This window comes from Emydura macquarii, unplaced genomic scaffold (assembly GCF_026122565.2).
Source record: "Emydura macquarii macquarii isolate MOO-44397 ecotype Brisbane River unplaced genomic scaffold, CSIRO-AGI_Emac_v2 contig_691, whole genome shotgun sequence".
Lineage (NCBI taxonomy): Eukaryota > Metazoa > Chordata > Testudines > Chelidae > Emydura > Emydura macquarii.
Window position 1 is genome coordinate 10,780,061 of NW_027130828.1, and position 17,572 is coordinate 10,797,632.

At 38.8% G+C, this 17,572-nt stretch overlaps 1 protein-coding gene across 18 annotated transcripts in view; it reads left to right on the forward strand.

The window, feature by feature from the left end:
* FNBP1 (formin binding protein 1) overlaps positions 1-17,572 on the forward strand; it is a 134,936-nt gene that overhangs the window by 83,883 nt on the left and 33,481 nt on the right. For 4 of the 18 annotated variants that reach the window (XM_067541972.1, XM_067541973.1, XM_067541977.1 and 1 more), the window contains exons 9-12: positions 5,653-5,850; positions 7,261-7,443; positions 15,264-15,278; positions 15,427-15,462. In XM_067541972.1, coding sequence (XP_067398073.1) covers positions 5,653-5,850; positions 7,261-7,443; positions 15,264-15,278; positions 15,427-15,462 — 432 coding nt within the window. The remainder of the gene's footprint in view (positions 1-5,652; positions 5,851-7,260; positions 7,444-15,263; positions 15,279-15,426; positions 15,463-17,572) is intronic. The other 14 variants (XM_067541978.1, XM_067541979.1, XM_067541982.1 and 11 more) reach the window with 6 other exon arrangements.

A 17,572-nucleotide genomic window follows, 5' to 3' on the forward strand; every position in this document is an offset into this window, starting at 1 on the left:
CAGAGAGCTAGCACAAGGTCTTTGCACCATTTAGTCTTAAACCCTCAAATGAGGGTTTACATGAGATGCATAGTGCTTTGTGCTGACTCTCTACATTGTGGTGAATTTCACCCTCAAACTGTGAGTGTGCTCAGACACACACGAATGCCAGTAGAAGAGGTTGATTCCAGACATTAAAAATGGTGCTAAGGCAATTGCAGTGAGTGGCACTAGAGTGAGAGTATATCTATATTTGACAACATTTAGTTTACATTCAACTCTTTCTCACAACTGAATAACTACAAAGGGTGTTACAAAACATATCTGGGAACAAACTTGCTATGTGCAGGGAAGGCTTCACTTGCTTTTTAAATGAATTCCTTATGCAAAACTATGGATGTTTCATCTACTACTAGAAGACATCTTAACAGCCCCTTCCACAATAAAGCCCAATCTGAAGCCTTCCATTCTAGAATTAGAGTTGGTCTGGGGTGCGGGGGAAGGGGAGAGAATTTAGCTCACACCATTTTGATTTTGTTTTCTTTGTTCAGCATTTTATATGAAATTTTTAAAGCTCTGCAGTTTGGTTGAAAAATGTGACAAAACAAAGTATCTATGTTTTTCTGATTATTGTTTAATTACAAAACTTTAAATTACAACAGGCATTTGAAATTGGAAAATTACGACCTGCTCTACATAGAACTAAAGTATATCATTTTTAAATCAGGAAAACAAAAGTAAATAGGAAACCCAGGGGGTAGGGCGGGGAGGAGTATTTCCTGTCCAGGGATAATAAGCATATGGAGTAAGTTATTGAGGAAAGTGGCTGAATCAGAGAATGCGGAAGAGTCCAGGGAGTCACCTATGTTGTTGTTGTAGAAGGAAGGAAAGTCATTTGGTGGGATGTAGCAAAAGCAGGAAGGTAGGGTTAAAATACACCAAGAAAGGGCAGACCTATTGGATGGAGTGGGGTTTTTCCTGTTGAAAGGACGTATGTTCTGTTGCAGCTGTGCAGTCTGCACCTTCAGCTTTACTCCGGCTTACATAGTCATGTTACCTTTTTATCTGTATTTACTGTCTGAAATAAAACTTGGGCCTTGTTTAGGCATAATATGCTTCCACTGGTGTAGTACCAGCTGGTCCCTGTGTCTACAGGCTGCATGTTTTGGTACTTTTTTACTGAGCCTCTACCTCAGTAATACCAGTTTCAGAAATATCCTCTATTTGGGGATTATACCATGCCATGGCCTGGGATGGACTTGACCTAGTATGTCTCTTCTACCTCCCTATGACTGCTGTGCCTTTAATAGGTGTGATATCGTATTCTAGAGCTATGAAGGTAGTTTTCTCTGTTTTCTTACCTGGAGGATGATGAAATTTCAAATTATCTTCTGCACCCACTCTTCTCCATCCTCATAAATGCTGCGTGTGGATCTGGATAGCCTACCTGGATCTGGGCTGGATTCAGCTTTGAAAATGATCCAGTGCAGGTCAAATTTGGGCAAGGCTGAATGCACTGAGAACTGTTGATAATATAGATAGTATGGTTAAAGAAACACAAGCCAAGACTCAAAACCTGCCCTGGCAGGAAAAGAGCAATGTTGTTTTGTGTAAATTAGACTGTGAGCTTTTCATATATAACCAGTGTGGAGATTAGAAAGGAATTCCCAGATGCAAGGAACTTTGGCATTCTAGTACTGCCAACCCCAAGTACTCACGAGTCGGGCCCCAAAAATCATGAAATTGCTAAAGATAATAAATGTGGGGTTCTTTTTATTTAGCTTCTGGGTTTTGAGCCTTTTGGGTGCACTTGAGCCATGTTTTCTAGCTTTTTACATAACTCTGATGGCTAGAAATTTGGTGGTGGTTGTTTTTCTAAATGAAAGCTGAGATTCTCATGTACACTAATAACATGACTCCAGGAACTGTGGCTTTAAGTAAAACACCCAATACTGTGAAACTCATGGAAAAAAGATCACAGGAGTGGGCAACACTGCCTTTTGTACCAAATAAACCAAATTAACTCTAGCTGGAATAATGTAAGGACCTTTATGATTTTAATGTTTGTCCTATTTGACATTAAAAGTTAAAGGCTGACAGCAAGGGGCATTACTGGTGTTGTTTTAGAAGTATTAAATAATACTTTGTACTTCTTCGGTGAACTTCATCTGAAGCTCTTCCGACGCTACCTAATTCAGTACATTTAGTATTACAAATATCACCCTATAAAAATAACTGTTCCATACAGCGGCTATGAAGTCTACAATTTATAGTGCTAAAATTGTGCTGAACAAATAATAAATAAGAAGATGGCACCCAGAATTGCATTATATTTCTCTATTCTGCTGGAAACATACTTGGGTGAACTCCATAGGAAGCACTACAGTTTTGATTGCATGGTGTGTAATAACGGTTGAATTGTGGGTGCCTTTGATCTTCAGAGGTCTGCACATACCTTTCATGACTTGTGCAAACCCATAGAGGGAGTTGTGTGAGAGCTGGGATTGGCAGCCCCAGCCTTCCAGTTCTATGCATGCTCCATTAGATCCCATCTGTTCCTCTGATATTTGCATGCCCATACAGCAGCAATAATGGAGTTTGAACTTTTCTTTCACTATATCCAAGATGCTACTTTTTGCCTCAAAATGTCACACACGTTTCTTTTCCATCTGCCTGCATACTGATGACTGGGAAATATTAAAAATGAAGAGCCATCATGGATTAGAATAGCCAAAGAGGTGACATTAAAAACATGTTGCTATCAATATTTGCATTAAGGAAACCTCAGTTACAGAGAGGCTAACCCATTCATCATGTGGATTCTAGCAGCTCTGATAGAGATGCTGCTTCATAATAAAATAACAGTATATGAATTCCTCTTCTTGCCATCCACTAATAGATTTTCAGAGACTGTTCAAGAGTCAGAGGGGCTCAAAGCAGAACGAATGTCTTTGTCTATCGATCCGTTCTCTAGCACTGAAATACATATGGAGACCTCTCCTTGTGAGACTTCTGGAAAACCACTTTTGTTCCACTTTATTCTGTGTTAAGAACTGACAGGATATATTGGATAGATTTAATATTCATTACACATTAGCTAGAAAGAAAACTGAAAGACTGTCTCTCGTCCACATCAAAGTTGCCAGTTTTTTAGGCTTAATTTATTTAGTTATTTCACCTGTGGAAAGCAGTATACTTTCTAAGAATCAAATTCTGCCTTTGCCTGAGCATGCAGAACTGCCACTGAAATCAGTGAGGGAGTTGCATGGATTTATCTGGGAATATAATTTGAGCTCTGTATTTCTAATATACGTAAGAGGAGCATGCACTCTTTTCCATTCCTTTTCATAGTAACTCTAGTAAGGCAGAGGTCATTATTGCAAGGGTAAGCCACAGTGACTGTTAAGTGAACCTGTGTGGAATTTGCCTCTGCAGGCTATAGCAGTAGATAGGATTAATTTGTTATGGACTTCTGAGTTCCTGTTATGACAACCTCTCTGTCTAATACACAGAATGAGCTGATTATTTTTAGCTCCATTGTAGTGGTAGGATGTTTTGACAATGTGGAGGGAATATTATATAATTAAAGGAGAATAAATGAAAGGTTCAGAAGGATGGAATAAAGCATGAGTATATAATGTAACTTGATTTTTTAAAATCCTCTTCCCACCCTCAGCCCCTAGCTCTTGCTTTCATGCTTATAATTAAACCTTTTTAGAATTAGGCAAGTTTTTATGTCCAGCTAAGATGAAACTAATGAATAATAGGGGAAAGTGCTATAGTACCTCCTTTAAGGTTTATGGGACAATTCATACAGCATCTAATAGATTTACAAGCACATATCTCATTAGCTTTCTATGGTACCCTTCCTCCTAAATCTCTTAGGTGTTATTGAAAATCTCTCTCTGTATCTTGCTTTTGCTTAATTCAGGTTGGATATGTGCATATCCTCCTAGACTTCTACCATATGCTCTTTTATAAATGAATATAAACAAAAGCCACAAAACATTGTCAAAGCACCACCCTTCTCTTTAAAATGCAGTGATGTGGCAGTGTTCCTAATGCCCACTGACTAATGAGCCCTCTAGGGACTATGGTGCAATTTCTCTGATGACCTGAGAGAGAAAAAATATCCATATGGTATGAAATGAAGTTTCCTCCCTAGAAAACCCAATAGATTATATATATATATATATATATATATATATATATATATATATATATATAAAGGAAGGATGATAGGAGAAAAATTTTTTTTTTTTTAAATTCTTTCTGTGCTTACAGATTTGACACACATTCAATAGCGTGAGGCTCGTGGGACACTTAAAAAAAATTATAGTGAAGGGGCTCAGCTAAAGTTTGCCTTGCACCAGGGATTAATATTTTTTAAGTGCTAGATTTTGTTTAAGTGATGTAATGAGGCAGATTTACAGAACACCTCAGCTTTCATTTAGAAAATAAGTGGCCTGCTGATGTCCAACATGGGCCAGATTTGTGAGTGCCGGGAGAATTTTGAAAATCTGGCCCCATTTTTGAATTTTGAAAAGTAGGCTCCTTCGGAAATAACAGCCTGTGTGTTTGAAAAGCCACTAGATTAACATGCATTTATGAAGTTACTGTGAATGATACTGAAGCTTTACTTCTGAAAATTCGCTACATTTGTAGATCTAATTCACAAGAATGCTATGTATCGTTACTGTTTTGGTTAGTTGTTATCTGCTAATAAATAGGTAAAATAATTGCACACAATATGTGACCAGTGTGTGAATGAGGTAATCGTTTACTGAAATTCAATATAGACAGAAGGGCACACTGCTTTTCATAACAGCAGAAGACAAATTAGTATTTAAGTTGGTTCTCCTTAAGAGAGCAGCATTTATCAGAGCTTTTGATATCTGGCTTGCAACTGGAAGCATAGCAATTCTATAATGCAAGATTTTATTGCACAAGATTTTCTGTTGATGCCTATTAGTGAACCTGAGTGCATGCAAAAGGTGTTATGAGTTACCTAAAGCAAACTGTCCATTCAAGCACTGGAGTTTTAATTTTTTCAAGGGAAGTAAACAGGAATACTAACGATGATCATTTACATAGTACTTTTCATCTATGGACCTCAAAACACTTTATAAAGGTGATTAAGCATCATAACCCTCATTTTACAAGTGCAAAACTTAGGCAACGCAAAGTGAAGTGACTTGCCCAAGGTCATAGAGCAGCTCAGTGAGAGACCTGAGAACAGATCTCTTGACACCCAGTTCAGTGTCTTCTCCAATGAACCATGTTGCCTGCTTGATTTCTGATGGAACTTTATTGTTAGTGCTGCATACTTCTTGTTTCTTTAAATGGTACTTAGTTCTTTGGCCATTTAAAAAAATATTGGTGGTGGTTAAAGAAGCAGTTGGTCTCAATGAGATCCTTGCAAACAGGACTCAGAAATGATGGACTGGGTGCTAAGAAACCCCTTAACAATTAGAATGCTTTTGTTAATGTGATCTGTGATCTATTCATAGATTCCCAAGGCCAGAAGAGACCCTTGTGATCATCTAGTTTTAAGATATCACATGCTTCATTATGACAAGGAGACTTTTTATCCCAGCTACTCTTATGTTTACAGCTACTCTTGTTATTGTTTTGCAACACATTTACAGATAGATTGTATTTGTGCCATTTCAGGATTCACAGCTGGTAATAGAAGCCTTTAAATCAGGGTTTGAACCACCAGGAGATATTGACTTTGAAGATTTCACTCAGCCAATGAAACGCACTGTCTCTGAAACCAGCCTTTCAAATTCCAGAGGGGATGGAAAATCCGAGCCCAAGTTCGGCGGCAAATCAAAGGGCAAATTGTGGCCATTCATCAAGAAAAATAAGGTACTGACTTTCAGACTTCATCTCGGTATGTTTGTAGCCATTAACTTCTTTCTTGTTTGGTAATCCTGGCAATTAATTTAAGGCTTAAAAACAACAACTTTAGTTTCAGAAAACTAATAGCTGATATCCTATTATGGTGTTTTGTTGTAGTCTTTTTTGTTTGTTTTACTTTTGAGATATTTTTATTTCTATATAATTTCTTAGATTGTGTTGCTCTTTGTTTATCTTTTTAGTTGTCTTTGCCATGGTCCATTTCTGTTTCTAATTCAGATGGGGAATTGTATCTGTTTGTGCAGTGTCATGCCTGCTAACTAACTAACATTGTTAATTTTGGGTTACTTCACTCCAGTGTTGTTGTTCTGATATTTCTTAAACTCTCCTCAGCTTTTTATTTGCGTTATCGTTTCAATCTCTACCATGGGTACAGCAATCAGGGAAGCTGGAAGTGGGGAATGGTTGTAACTCATCCTTTAACAGCACGTTTAACTGAGCCTGTACAGTGCAGCTGATTTTTTTTTAACTCACATTATCATTTATATCCATTAAACTCTTCTTTTCTCCATTGTCATATTTTACACCATCATGCATGGCAATATTTATCTGGGATTATCTGTCTGTCTCAGGACAACTAGACAAATTCTGCTCTCAGTTACACAACTTCAAACCCAGAGAACTCCATTGATTTAGCCTCATTCTCTTTTGCCCTTCCCCTTCCTTAGCCATTTACAGCAATTGCAAAGTGAATGTAGAACACTAACAAATCAGAATGGTGCATTTACTTTGCACTGATGTAAATGTCCACGTGAAATGCAGGGCAAGAGAGAATCAAGCCCTTTGGTGCTTACATCTGTGTAACCAACTGCAGAATCTGGCCTAACACCTCTCTCTCTCTTAAATTTGTAGTGTAATTTTAAAAAGATAAGTGTGGTGTACATAGAGCAACATCATTGGAAAGCAGGAAGAACGAGGCTTGTTGTTTTCTAGATAATAGAAACGCTACTGGGCACTAAGGTACCTTCCTAATTTGATCCATGTAAATTCAGGTATTTGAAAGATGTATACATATACATCATTCTGACCAGCCCACAGAACTAGCACAGAGTAACCTAGGGGAATAGAGTTTGCATGTAAGAGTCTGCATGAGCTTTCTGTGGAATTACTCCGTGTTACTTTTTGGTTCCATTACTTACTAAAACTCCCATTTTTATTACATTCTTCTTTTAACACAAATCTTAAACACTGTTTCCTCCCTACCTACGTTTTTGAACCATGGCTTTAAATATTTAATTATTTGTTTTTAATTGCTTTTTCCTGGATTTTGAATATTGTTTTTGATGCTTATTTTCGTTTTGTGTTTTATCTTTTTATTTTGGTTTATTATTCTATCACTTCTCCATCTCTTATACGTAGCTTATGTCCCTTTTAACATCCCCCCATCAGCCCCCTCCTCCTCCCCCTGCCTCTGCCTCACCCTCTGCTGTTCCCAACGGCCCCCAGTCTCCCAAGCAGCAAAAGGAACCCCTCTCCCATCGCTTCAACGAGTTCATGACCTCCAAACCCAAAATCCACTGCTTCAGGAGCCTAAAGCGCGGGGTAAGTTCTCCTCTGGATGCCTCTTGTTGTCTGTCTTTCTTGCACTTTTACTGCACGTTCCGTTATGTAAAATCTTGTTTTGTTTTGTGAATGAACCCATTGTATTTTACCATAACATATAGACAGACCCAAGGAATCCAATGCTGTAAAGTCATTTGTAGTCAAAAATCCCACAATGAAACCACAAAAACAGATTCCTGTTTGAAATGACTGGTTCCTTTTCGACAGGGGGTTGCTTACCTTTTCCAGAAGGTGGAAGGAGAGAGCTAATATTAAATAATGTGGGGGTGACATCTTTGCACAGAGACAAAACAAGTACCTCATCAAGTAGCACTCCAGAGATCCACACTTATTAGTAGGATTTGGAGATGTGGGGTTTTTTTTGCTTTTGGTTTGTTTTTTTTCTGGCCTTTTTACAAAGACAGATGAGCATTATTATCGCCATGGAAAAACTAAGATATGGAGAAGTTAAGTGAGAGTTTGTCTAAGATCACACAATGAGCCTGTGGAAGAGCGGGGAAAGAATACAGTTCTCCTGACTCCCACTTTAGTGCTCTATCCGTTGGCCCATGCTGTCTCCTCCAGGTTCAGGAGCATAAAGAATTGTATCCCAGCATGTCTAGATAAGTCTTTTCTGGATGTTTCCTATTGAGCCTGCAGATTCTGCTGGATTCTGGACTGACTGTCGCTCCCCATGTCTATGAGATGGGGAGTGCACAATTTAGAATTCCATGCAGTGTATAAGAACTTTATACCTCTACACTCATGGGGGCTACAGGTCACAAATAAGATCTCTTTACAGTAGTTCCAACACAATGTGTCAGATGTTGCATTGTGGTGCTGCTGCTTTGCACTGCATTGCCAGTGGAAAGGAGCCCTAAAATACTTGCCAATGTCATGGGAATTTCACCCCAGTGGTAGATCAATCCTTCAGTGACACGGAGCTGGTGTTGCAGATCCTGTACTCCTGACCTCCTTGCTGCTAGTATAGTGGACTTGGCCAGGTCTTCCTTGCACCCAAGTGATCCCTGCCTGACATATTGGCCTTTTGATGTCATTGGCAGCAGGCATAAATTAGAGGCCCTCAGGCTCTCTAACTTATTCCAGGCAGCCAGCCCAGATTGCGTAAAGCCACTGTTACACTGCCCTCTTCTGAGTTGCACTGTGCTCTCCTCAACCAAAGCTAAGAATCTGGGCTAATGTATATATGTGCACAGAGATGCTGATATTTATAGAGCTATATACACATAAGCACCTAGTTACATACCTGGAGAGGAGAAACACTCAGAACAAGACAATAAACTGTCGAGAAGTGGGCATAGAACAACAGGCCTGATCCTGTAGTTTACTTGTGTCTGAAATGCTTATTCACATGATTTCAGTGCACTACTTGCTGTAACCAAAGTCTGTATTTGTAAATTGATGTTTGGGGTATTTATACTGAGCTAAATATTATTCTCTTTAGAAGTCTTTGAATATATAGCTTCTGTAATTTTTTAAAACTTCACATTTAAGGCATTTTAAGAATGTTTCTTTCTTTGAAAATTAGGACAACGTGTCTGTTATTCCACCATGCTACCATGTTGTTGCCATCAGTTTTTAAGCATGCTAAGAAGTGGATGGCACGATATAGCCCTTGGTTATTAAGTAATTTCAAAAGGATTAGTTTCCTTTCAAAGCATAATTGAAGAGTATAGAAAGCAGCTCTAACTGTTAGTTTTTTTGTGTTTTCAAAAAGTGAGCTGTCACAATAAAGAGGCAACTGGATATAAAGGGCCAAATACTGCTCTCCGCAGGGAATCCCATTGATAGTTTGGTCCAGAGGCTGTAGTTCAGTAAAACTGGAGATGATTTGTATAAAGAACTTCAATCATATAATTACAAAGAAGAGTTTGGAGAACTCCAGTGCAGCCCACATCTTAATCACTGCATCTGGTTACAAAGAGTAAATCATTTTAAAAAATTCTCTTAAGTAGCATATAAAAAACAACATAATGATCTGTCTGGAAGCTGCCATCTTGACAAGTTTACAGTTCAGATTCGTACTAAAAAATTAGTTTCCCCATGAAAACCACTGGATATCTGCAAGTTTCAGAGTTGTCATAAAATAAGTTCTGTAAATGCAGCCACACGTGCAAAACTACAGAACCTCCCTCACAACCATTTTTCCTAATGACTTCTGAGGGGGAAGCTCATTCTTTCAACTCTACACTGGAGGCGCTACATGTAGGGGTGCTACTGAGGCAGCTCTCTTTAAGGGCTGGATTCTGATAGGCTTGTTCATGTTGAGTGGCACCTTCTTCCAAGAGTAGCTCCAATGATTTAAATGGGACTACTCATAGAGTGAGCAAGGCTATAACAATCTGGTCTCGTGAAAGGCAATAGTGCTGCCTGCCATTCACTGAACAGTGTTCTCAAAACAGCGTTAGGTATTTCTAGCTTGTTGTAAAAATGTCTTTTTTTTATTTTGCACCACACAAAAGCACCGTGGGCGCTTCACAAATGTATATTTCCAGTGTACGTATTCTTACTCAGTAAATATTTGGCTATCTAAGCAATTAAGACTAATTGCTTTAAACATTTTATTCATAAAATGTCATTATACACTAATCATATAACAGTGCTAAGAGAGCCTTTTTTCAAGCTTTAATGCCTCCTCAGCCAAACTATCACGAATATGGTGTATACTGTGTAGTTTTTAATTGAGTGGAGAGAGAGCTGAAATTGTAAGGGTAAAAAGATCACATAGGTTTCTTTAGAATCACTCTTATTACCCAGAGGGATAGCCGTGTTAGTCTGTATACAGCAAAAACAACAAGAGTTCTGTAGCACTTTAAAGACTATAAAATTTAATTTCAGCAGGCATAAGCTTTGTACCAACTGCATCTGAGGAAGTGGGCTGAAGTCCACGAAAGCTTATGCCTGCTGAAATTAAATTTGATAATCTTTAAAGTGCTACAGAACTCTAGTTGTTTTTTCTTATTACCCACTGATGCACCTTGTTAAACCTTTGGATGTGCTTTTCTGTATTTCACTTCCTTTTGTCGTTAGCTACCAAGATGTTTGTACGTAAACAGATAGTTTTCTCAGTCTGATTCAGCGATACCACAAGCCAGCGTTCAGAACATTGCACATACTTCCATGGGGCAAATTCAGGCCACTTCCTTAATATACAAGAACAGAGCAAAAGAGGCAACTAAGTTGTGGCAGGCTGTTCTGGTTGCCTACAAAACTCATAAAGTTCACATTCCATTAAACTTTGGTGGCCAGAGTTATTGGGTGAAATTCTCTGGCCTATTGTTATGCAGGAGATCAAAACTAGACAATAATAATGGGTCCTTCTGGCCTTAAAAACCTATGAATCTATCAGCTGAAAAAGGAGTATGGTTGGCACGTGTAGTGCAGATATGGTCTAACCCAACCCCTCATGTTTGGTGCAGGTTGACTGTAGCCCCAGCAAGAATATCTGCATGGGGCCATATCTATGTCAGAGTATGCATCTGGATTAACGCTGGGCTCAACCAGATTCTGTTCTCCAGGCCATCCCCGTAAACACTATAGAGGGATTTTTGTGGTTTCTTTTCTAGTGGAAATTGTTGACTTTATTAAAATGTAATTTTTCTTTCCATTGCATCAGTTAGTGTTTCCTTGACCATTTTGTCTTGCCTCTGTGACATATTGTGTACCCTGTTCATTGATGTGCCACTTTAATTGTCAGTCCGCCTGTAGTAAATGTTACTTCGTTATTGGATGATATGCAAAGTCAGCATAAAAGAAAAGTAACTGCATTCCCTGCCCTTGGGAATGCTCATTATTTTTATACATACCCTGTGCCAAGACTAGTTTTTAAAAAGCATTAATTTATTCTGGACTGAACAAAGAAAGATTTATAATTTGGCATGTTTAATCTATCTTTTAAAAATATGATGCTTAGTTAACTTAGCAAAAGAAAAAAAAATCCCTCCGAAGTTATCTAGGTATCTTGCAAGTTCCCACCTACACATTTAAAGGCTAATTAAACCCAGAGCTATCGCTTTGCTGTAGAAACAGTAAATGTTGAGGTATCCTTGTTAGGCTTCTCGTTAACAAGTGTGTGTTTTCTCTTGCTGACTCACCGGCAGACTCAATCTTTGTATTTTCACAAAGAACTCATGAAGAGGACTTTAGGGAAACCCACGTGTGCCGTTGAGGCTAGGGACTATGTTGTAAGTCTGTGTATGGTGTGATCAACCCATACAGTTGCTGCACAGTCGCTAACCCCACTTACAACGCTGCAAAAGGGTGCCTCAGTGGAAATGAGGTTCACAGAAGGTATAAGGAAACTGCAAATTCAGTTTGAGGAGAGCCATGACTTACTGATAGAAACAACTGATCCCGTGAAAGAGAGGCAGCCATCAATACTGGAAAAGCTGAAATTGGCACAGCTAAAATGGTTGAACATGGGAAATTCAGAACCTGCTTAAAGTGAGTTTAGCTGTCCCAAATCTCTAAAGGAAAATATAATCCCAAACTATTTCAGCTCATTGCAATGTGCTAATTACAAGACTGATTAGACTTGTGGGCTGACCTCTGCTATTCAGTGAGGTTCTGTGTAAAGAGATTCTAAGAGGGTTCCATTCTATTTGTTAAAAAATATTTTTGTGGCTCTTTGTGAATATAAGTCTGTCCATAGAGAATGGCAGTGCATTCATATCGGTGCAGTGATACTGTGGAACATACTGCGCCTTTTCAACAGAGCTTTAATTTGCACTGCTACCACCACTAAAACTTCCCTGAACGTCATGTAACATTTGTGGTTCAAGGGATCAAGTGCTGTGACATCTAAATAGGATGCACAAAGTCAGATTGTAGAGGAGATTGTGACAGGATCAAAGATAAAACATTTTACCCTTTGACAAACTGGAAGTCCAGTGATTTATTTCGATCCCCTGTCTTTTGTAAGTGAGGTTGGTGTCCGTGATTGTCCAATAACACATGGACTTGTTGGCTTTCATGCTCTCTCATGTGTTATTGAAGCTTGTGGCTCTTGGGCTCTTCATTGTTCCCTGCAAGGTTATGTTAGACCTGTCTTAAACTGACAGCTTGGGTTTTGCTCGTTACATTTTCTAGTAATGTCATTCTCTAAACATTTGAAGGGAAGTCCCATTCTCCCATGAACTGAGCAAATCTCTCACTGTGAAAACCCAACAGACATGCCCCCCCAAAGCAGTCATTAAATAACTACATTTAATACAAATTTGTCTTCTCAGATGTACAGCAGTTGAATTGCTGCCATATAATACCAACATTTTTCAAAACCAGAAAACTTTGAACAGGCCTTTAAATTTCATTGTTTTCATTTGATTTACAACCTATTAAAATCTCTACTGCTTTGTTATTCATGCTGTGTAAAACAGTGCCTGGTGTACATTTTGGGGATATTCATTAATTAAGTTTCTGGTTTTCATAATACTTAAACAACAACGTAGGTGCTTGATATGGAATGTTTATTATTCCTTAACATTTGCTGAATTTACAGAAAAAGAATAGTTTTAATGCTGATTACTCTTTGGCCATAGTTTAGTGTTTAGAATGTAGCGCATGTAGCAAACATTTGTGCATTCTTAGAGGGCTTTGTAGGTAAATATTTTTTCTGCACCATAACTGTTGTGTGTATTTATGTACAAGGATCTCAACTTGTGCTTATCATATCTATGCTAAAGTTCACAGGAATGCTAAAGCAATTATGAACATAAGGGCTGCCTAGATTTGAATTTCATCAGCAAGATATTTAGCCAATTCCTCTTTCAATTTGTATAATTATTCCTCTTCTTTCAAAAATGGCTGAATTTTGTTTGTTTATTTCAAGGGCTTTTTCCTTGCATGAGTAGGTTTCTCTAGGTTCTGTGATTAGGAGTATGTGTTTGTTTGACTGACTTTAACTGCAGGGGAATGTAGTTGACCAGTTTTATCATCACAAAAATGCAGTTTAGGATGGATCAATTCACAGGCAATATATCATTATTTATTTTAAGACCCATATTTTTGTCTGAATGCTTGGCTTATTTTTATTTTAATATAAAGTTAGACTCTGCCAAGTGACTGTAAATAACCTTAACAGCATCGTAAAGATTAAAACGCAATGTCAAAAAAAAGATTTCCCCTTAACTTGAGCTTCCACTGCCTTACCCTCATTTTAGGTCCAGTCTTAAAGAATTGTGCTTGCCTAAAACTGGAACTTCTATTCATTTATTGAAGATCAGAACACAATAGCTGATGGACTTCCCAGTTTTTAATTGCATGCAGCTTTTGAATGCAGAGGTGCACAGTCTTAAAATATGGATTAACTCATGGTGTAAGTGGAGTGCTTGCTCTCCACATTTCATCTGGCTTTCTCTGCCTCAGCACACAGTACATTTAAATGCATCTGATCTGGGGGTTTGTTACATAGTTTGTGAATCCCAGCCATTACCCCTGAGGGGCTTGCAACACAGTCAGAATGCAGGTTACTGGAGAATGAGGTGGGATGAGCTCAAAGTTGGATTCTCCCCTCCCTTCCAAGCAAGTAACCTTTAAAAACCCAGTGTCTTGTATTAACCAGCAGTTAATTCGTGCCCCTAGGTCCAGGATGGAATGGTGCTGTGATATTTTTACTGTATTCTCTGCAGCTCCTGGAAAGCACCCTGGGTTGCAGCTGTGACAGTGTCTTTGAAACACTAGTAAGAAGGCACTGTCATTTAGGTAATGAGGCACTGCAACACTGTTTTCGGAGAGCTGTATTTGTAAGCTTGTAGGACAGGGACAGAACACTTGTATGGCCTTTAATGCACAATACTTAGGCCCTCAGTATCCAGGGTAACTGAATGATAATGTATTGGGTGTACACAAAGAAATATATTAGTCTTTGAGGAGAGAGATTGTATGTATCACATAAGGGACTTATATATCAGCCAATAGTGTAGGCATGGAAATAAAAGTAAAAATTTAAATAGAAATAATTGGATAAAAAGAAGGGGAGAGACTCCCCCTCCTCTTTTGCTTTCTTTGCTGTGATCTTGTCAGACCTTATAACGTAAACAAGCATGAGCATATTTAGTTCTTGGATGGGAGACCTACAAGGATGTCCTAAGTGCTGCAAGAAGTGGTGTTGGTTACTACACAGAGGCCACTTTTCCCTCTTAATTAGTGCTCCAGCATGATAGTAAGGGAATGCAGTCTTTTGGGTGGAGATGTGTAACCTAGGACCTGAACACTGGGAATCATTAGAGATGGCATGTTTTGCAGGAGATGTCCAAGGGTTAGTCCCCATGTCCTGGCAGAATTTCAGTTGGTGGTTATTTCCTACTTCTTGCCCTAAACAGTTGTATAGCATGGCTGGCACTTAAGACATATGTTGGGCATCACGCCAGCAGGGACTGAATTCCAGTGCCTCTTCAGTGTTTGAGCATGGTGACATACCTAATAATTTAAATATGTAAAGCACCTGTTTTTCTCAGTGAAAGGTGCTAATTAAAGGGGATACGCTATTGCTATCTTAGCCATTGAAATAAGTCAGTCTGGGTCACATTTTCACCTGCACTGCCAAAGCAAATATGCAAAGGTGTAACATGTTTTCCTTTTCTATTTCCACTAATGAAATGGCAGCTGAGTGGTAGTGTTTGGCCCATCTTGTGAACTTTTGCACAGATCTGTTACTAGTGTTACCCATTTTCACATACCAACAGTGAGGAGAATGTGTGTGTCATTTTATTATAACAATAGGACTGAAGAAGTTCCTCTTCTACTGATGCGCTGTTGTTTTTCTCTCTTTTTTCCTGTACCTCTACAATTTTTACATGAAGCTTTCTCTCAAGCTGGTAAGCACAATTACAGCATGTGTGTCCTGTGTTTTAACCACAATTTTCTGTGTGTTTTTCTTTGTGTGAACTATGACACCTACAACATGACTGAAATTAATTTTAAATTTGTTTCTTCTTTGTCTTTGCTTTGTTTGACATTTATCAGATAACTTTGAATACACAGGTCTGGAGTCTAATAGAGGTGATCAGAATTCAATCTCTCTAATAAGCTGCTAAAATTAACTCTAATTAATTTATAGTGTAGTTTTATCTTTATTTTTTGTAATCTAGGGCTATAAAAGTGTAGTTAAAATGACACCAAGCAGTTCTATTGCTGTACCTGAAATACACATGGGTGAGAATTAATGATATAAGGGTCTCTGCTATGGCTGTGCTATGGCCCTTTATATAGAGAAAAGTAAAAGCCTTTTATGTCTGCAACAGAGTCATAAATTGTATGTTTTCCATGTTCAGGTACTAATAATCTTTGGAAGTCTGCATCATTGTTACCTGCATTTTACAGCCCTATATAGTCCAGAAAAACTAATAATGAAATTAATTAAAGTTAAATAAACTTTAACCAAGAAGTTTAACTCAGTTCGATTTAAATTTGCAAATGATCATGTATATATGAATCCTAAATCCAGTCTTGGATACAACCGGGATGATATCTCGAAATACGGTAAGAGAATACATTGCAAAACTGAAAAGAGAAGGGGTAAGAGCATGTGTGAAAACAAGTCATGCAATGTTGTATTTTACATCCAAGACAGCATACTGTTAGGGCAGAATTATCCGCAGGTTAGTACGTTTTGAATAACTTGTCTTGGCTCTCTTGCCACACCTGATCCCAGCCAGAAGAATTCAGTTAAAATAGTTTGCTGAGCCACTTCAGACCAACATGTAGGAGGGTACAAATGACTGATTTAAATTACAGGAAGCCTCAAAGGATTGGCAGTAGCTCAATAGTGATGTTAGTTTGGGAGGTTTCCTTCTGCTGGTCAGTCAGGGTCTTTGAGTTTCTTTCACCCCATTATTCTCGGGGCCACCATTCTGCACAAAGTCTTGCCAAAGCAGGCGGACTTCTTCTGTCACAGGGTGAGAGACTTACTGGTGGCTTCCTCTTAGAATACCTGTGCAACTGAGGCTACTCACCTCCACTACGATGCCTGCAGCAGGGTCTAAGCATCTTCATGGGGATTTCAGGCCCTTCTCCACTGATCCAGTGCAGAGCATCACTCAAGCAACCTTAGTGGTACAACTCAAGTAGACATTACCTTTCCAGATCCAGTCCAAATCTAAATACTTCAATCCCATGACAGTCCCAAGGAAAAATGCCAGAGAGATCCAGAGATCCCTAGGTTACTTACAAACCCACTTGTCCATAGCTATGTAGCTCGAAAGCTTATATCTTCCAACAGAAGTTGGTCCAATAAAAGACATTACGCCACTGACCTTGTCTCTCCTCCATGTCACAGGACTAGCAGCCATTAATGTTTATACAGAGTCCTTCCATTCATTCTATTTGCTAGTCTTGTTACTAAAAAGCAGCTGATGCATTGTGTGTGTAAGACTGGCCTTTCCATGAAGCAGTATGTGCTGTACAGTATAGCCAACATGGGCAAAAGGTTCTTGACTTGACCCTTTTGGGTCAGAAGTTGGATCCTCCTTTCTGATGAGAAGTAACTCAGTGAATTCAGTGAGGTTTCTTTTTGAGTCTCAGAGATGCAGTTCTCTGCAGCGTTAATGCACTGGTCTGAAATACTGTCTCCTAGTGCCCACCATCGTGCTAATCCTGTCGTGCTTGGATGCTGTAAATGTGGGCCTCAGTTTTGGGATGAGTGTGTTTCAGAATTAAACCCCCATTTTAAAAGGGCTTTTCCATTTTCAGGTAGGTGCTTTTGTGGCTTGCAGTTAAACTATCACTGGGGGGGGGTCTGTTGCATGTGTATGTCATTTCAGCAGGATGTTTTTGTAGCCTTTCACATAGCTACTTATCCCTCCCATCATCCAAACAACTCCAGACTCTTCAGCCTGACCAAAATATGTACAGCTTTAATGATCTTACTCCATCTACAAAATATAGGGACCTCTTTTAATCCCTGTACAAGGAGGTGAGGAATATTTTAAAGAAAATTACATTTGCACGAACAGTAGTAAATGAAAACAGACCTCTCCTGTAGCATGCAGAATCTAATGATGCGGTAGAGTAATAATTCAAATCTGTCAGGAGTTCAGGGTCTAGCATGAGATTTTGGAATGTACCATGTTTTAACTAACTGGTAAAACCATTGTTATTTCCCTCATTCACA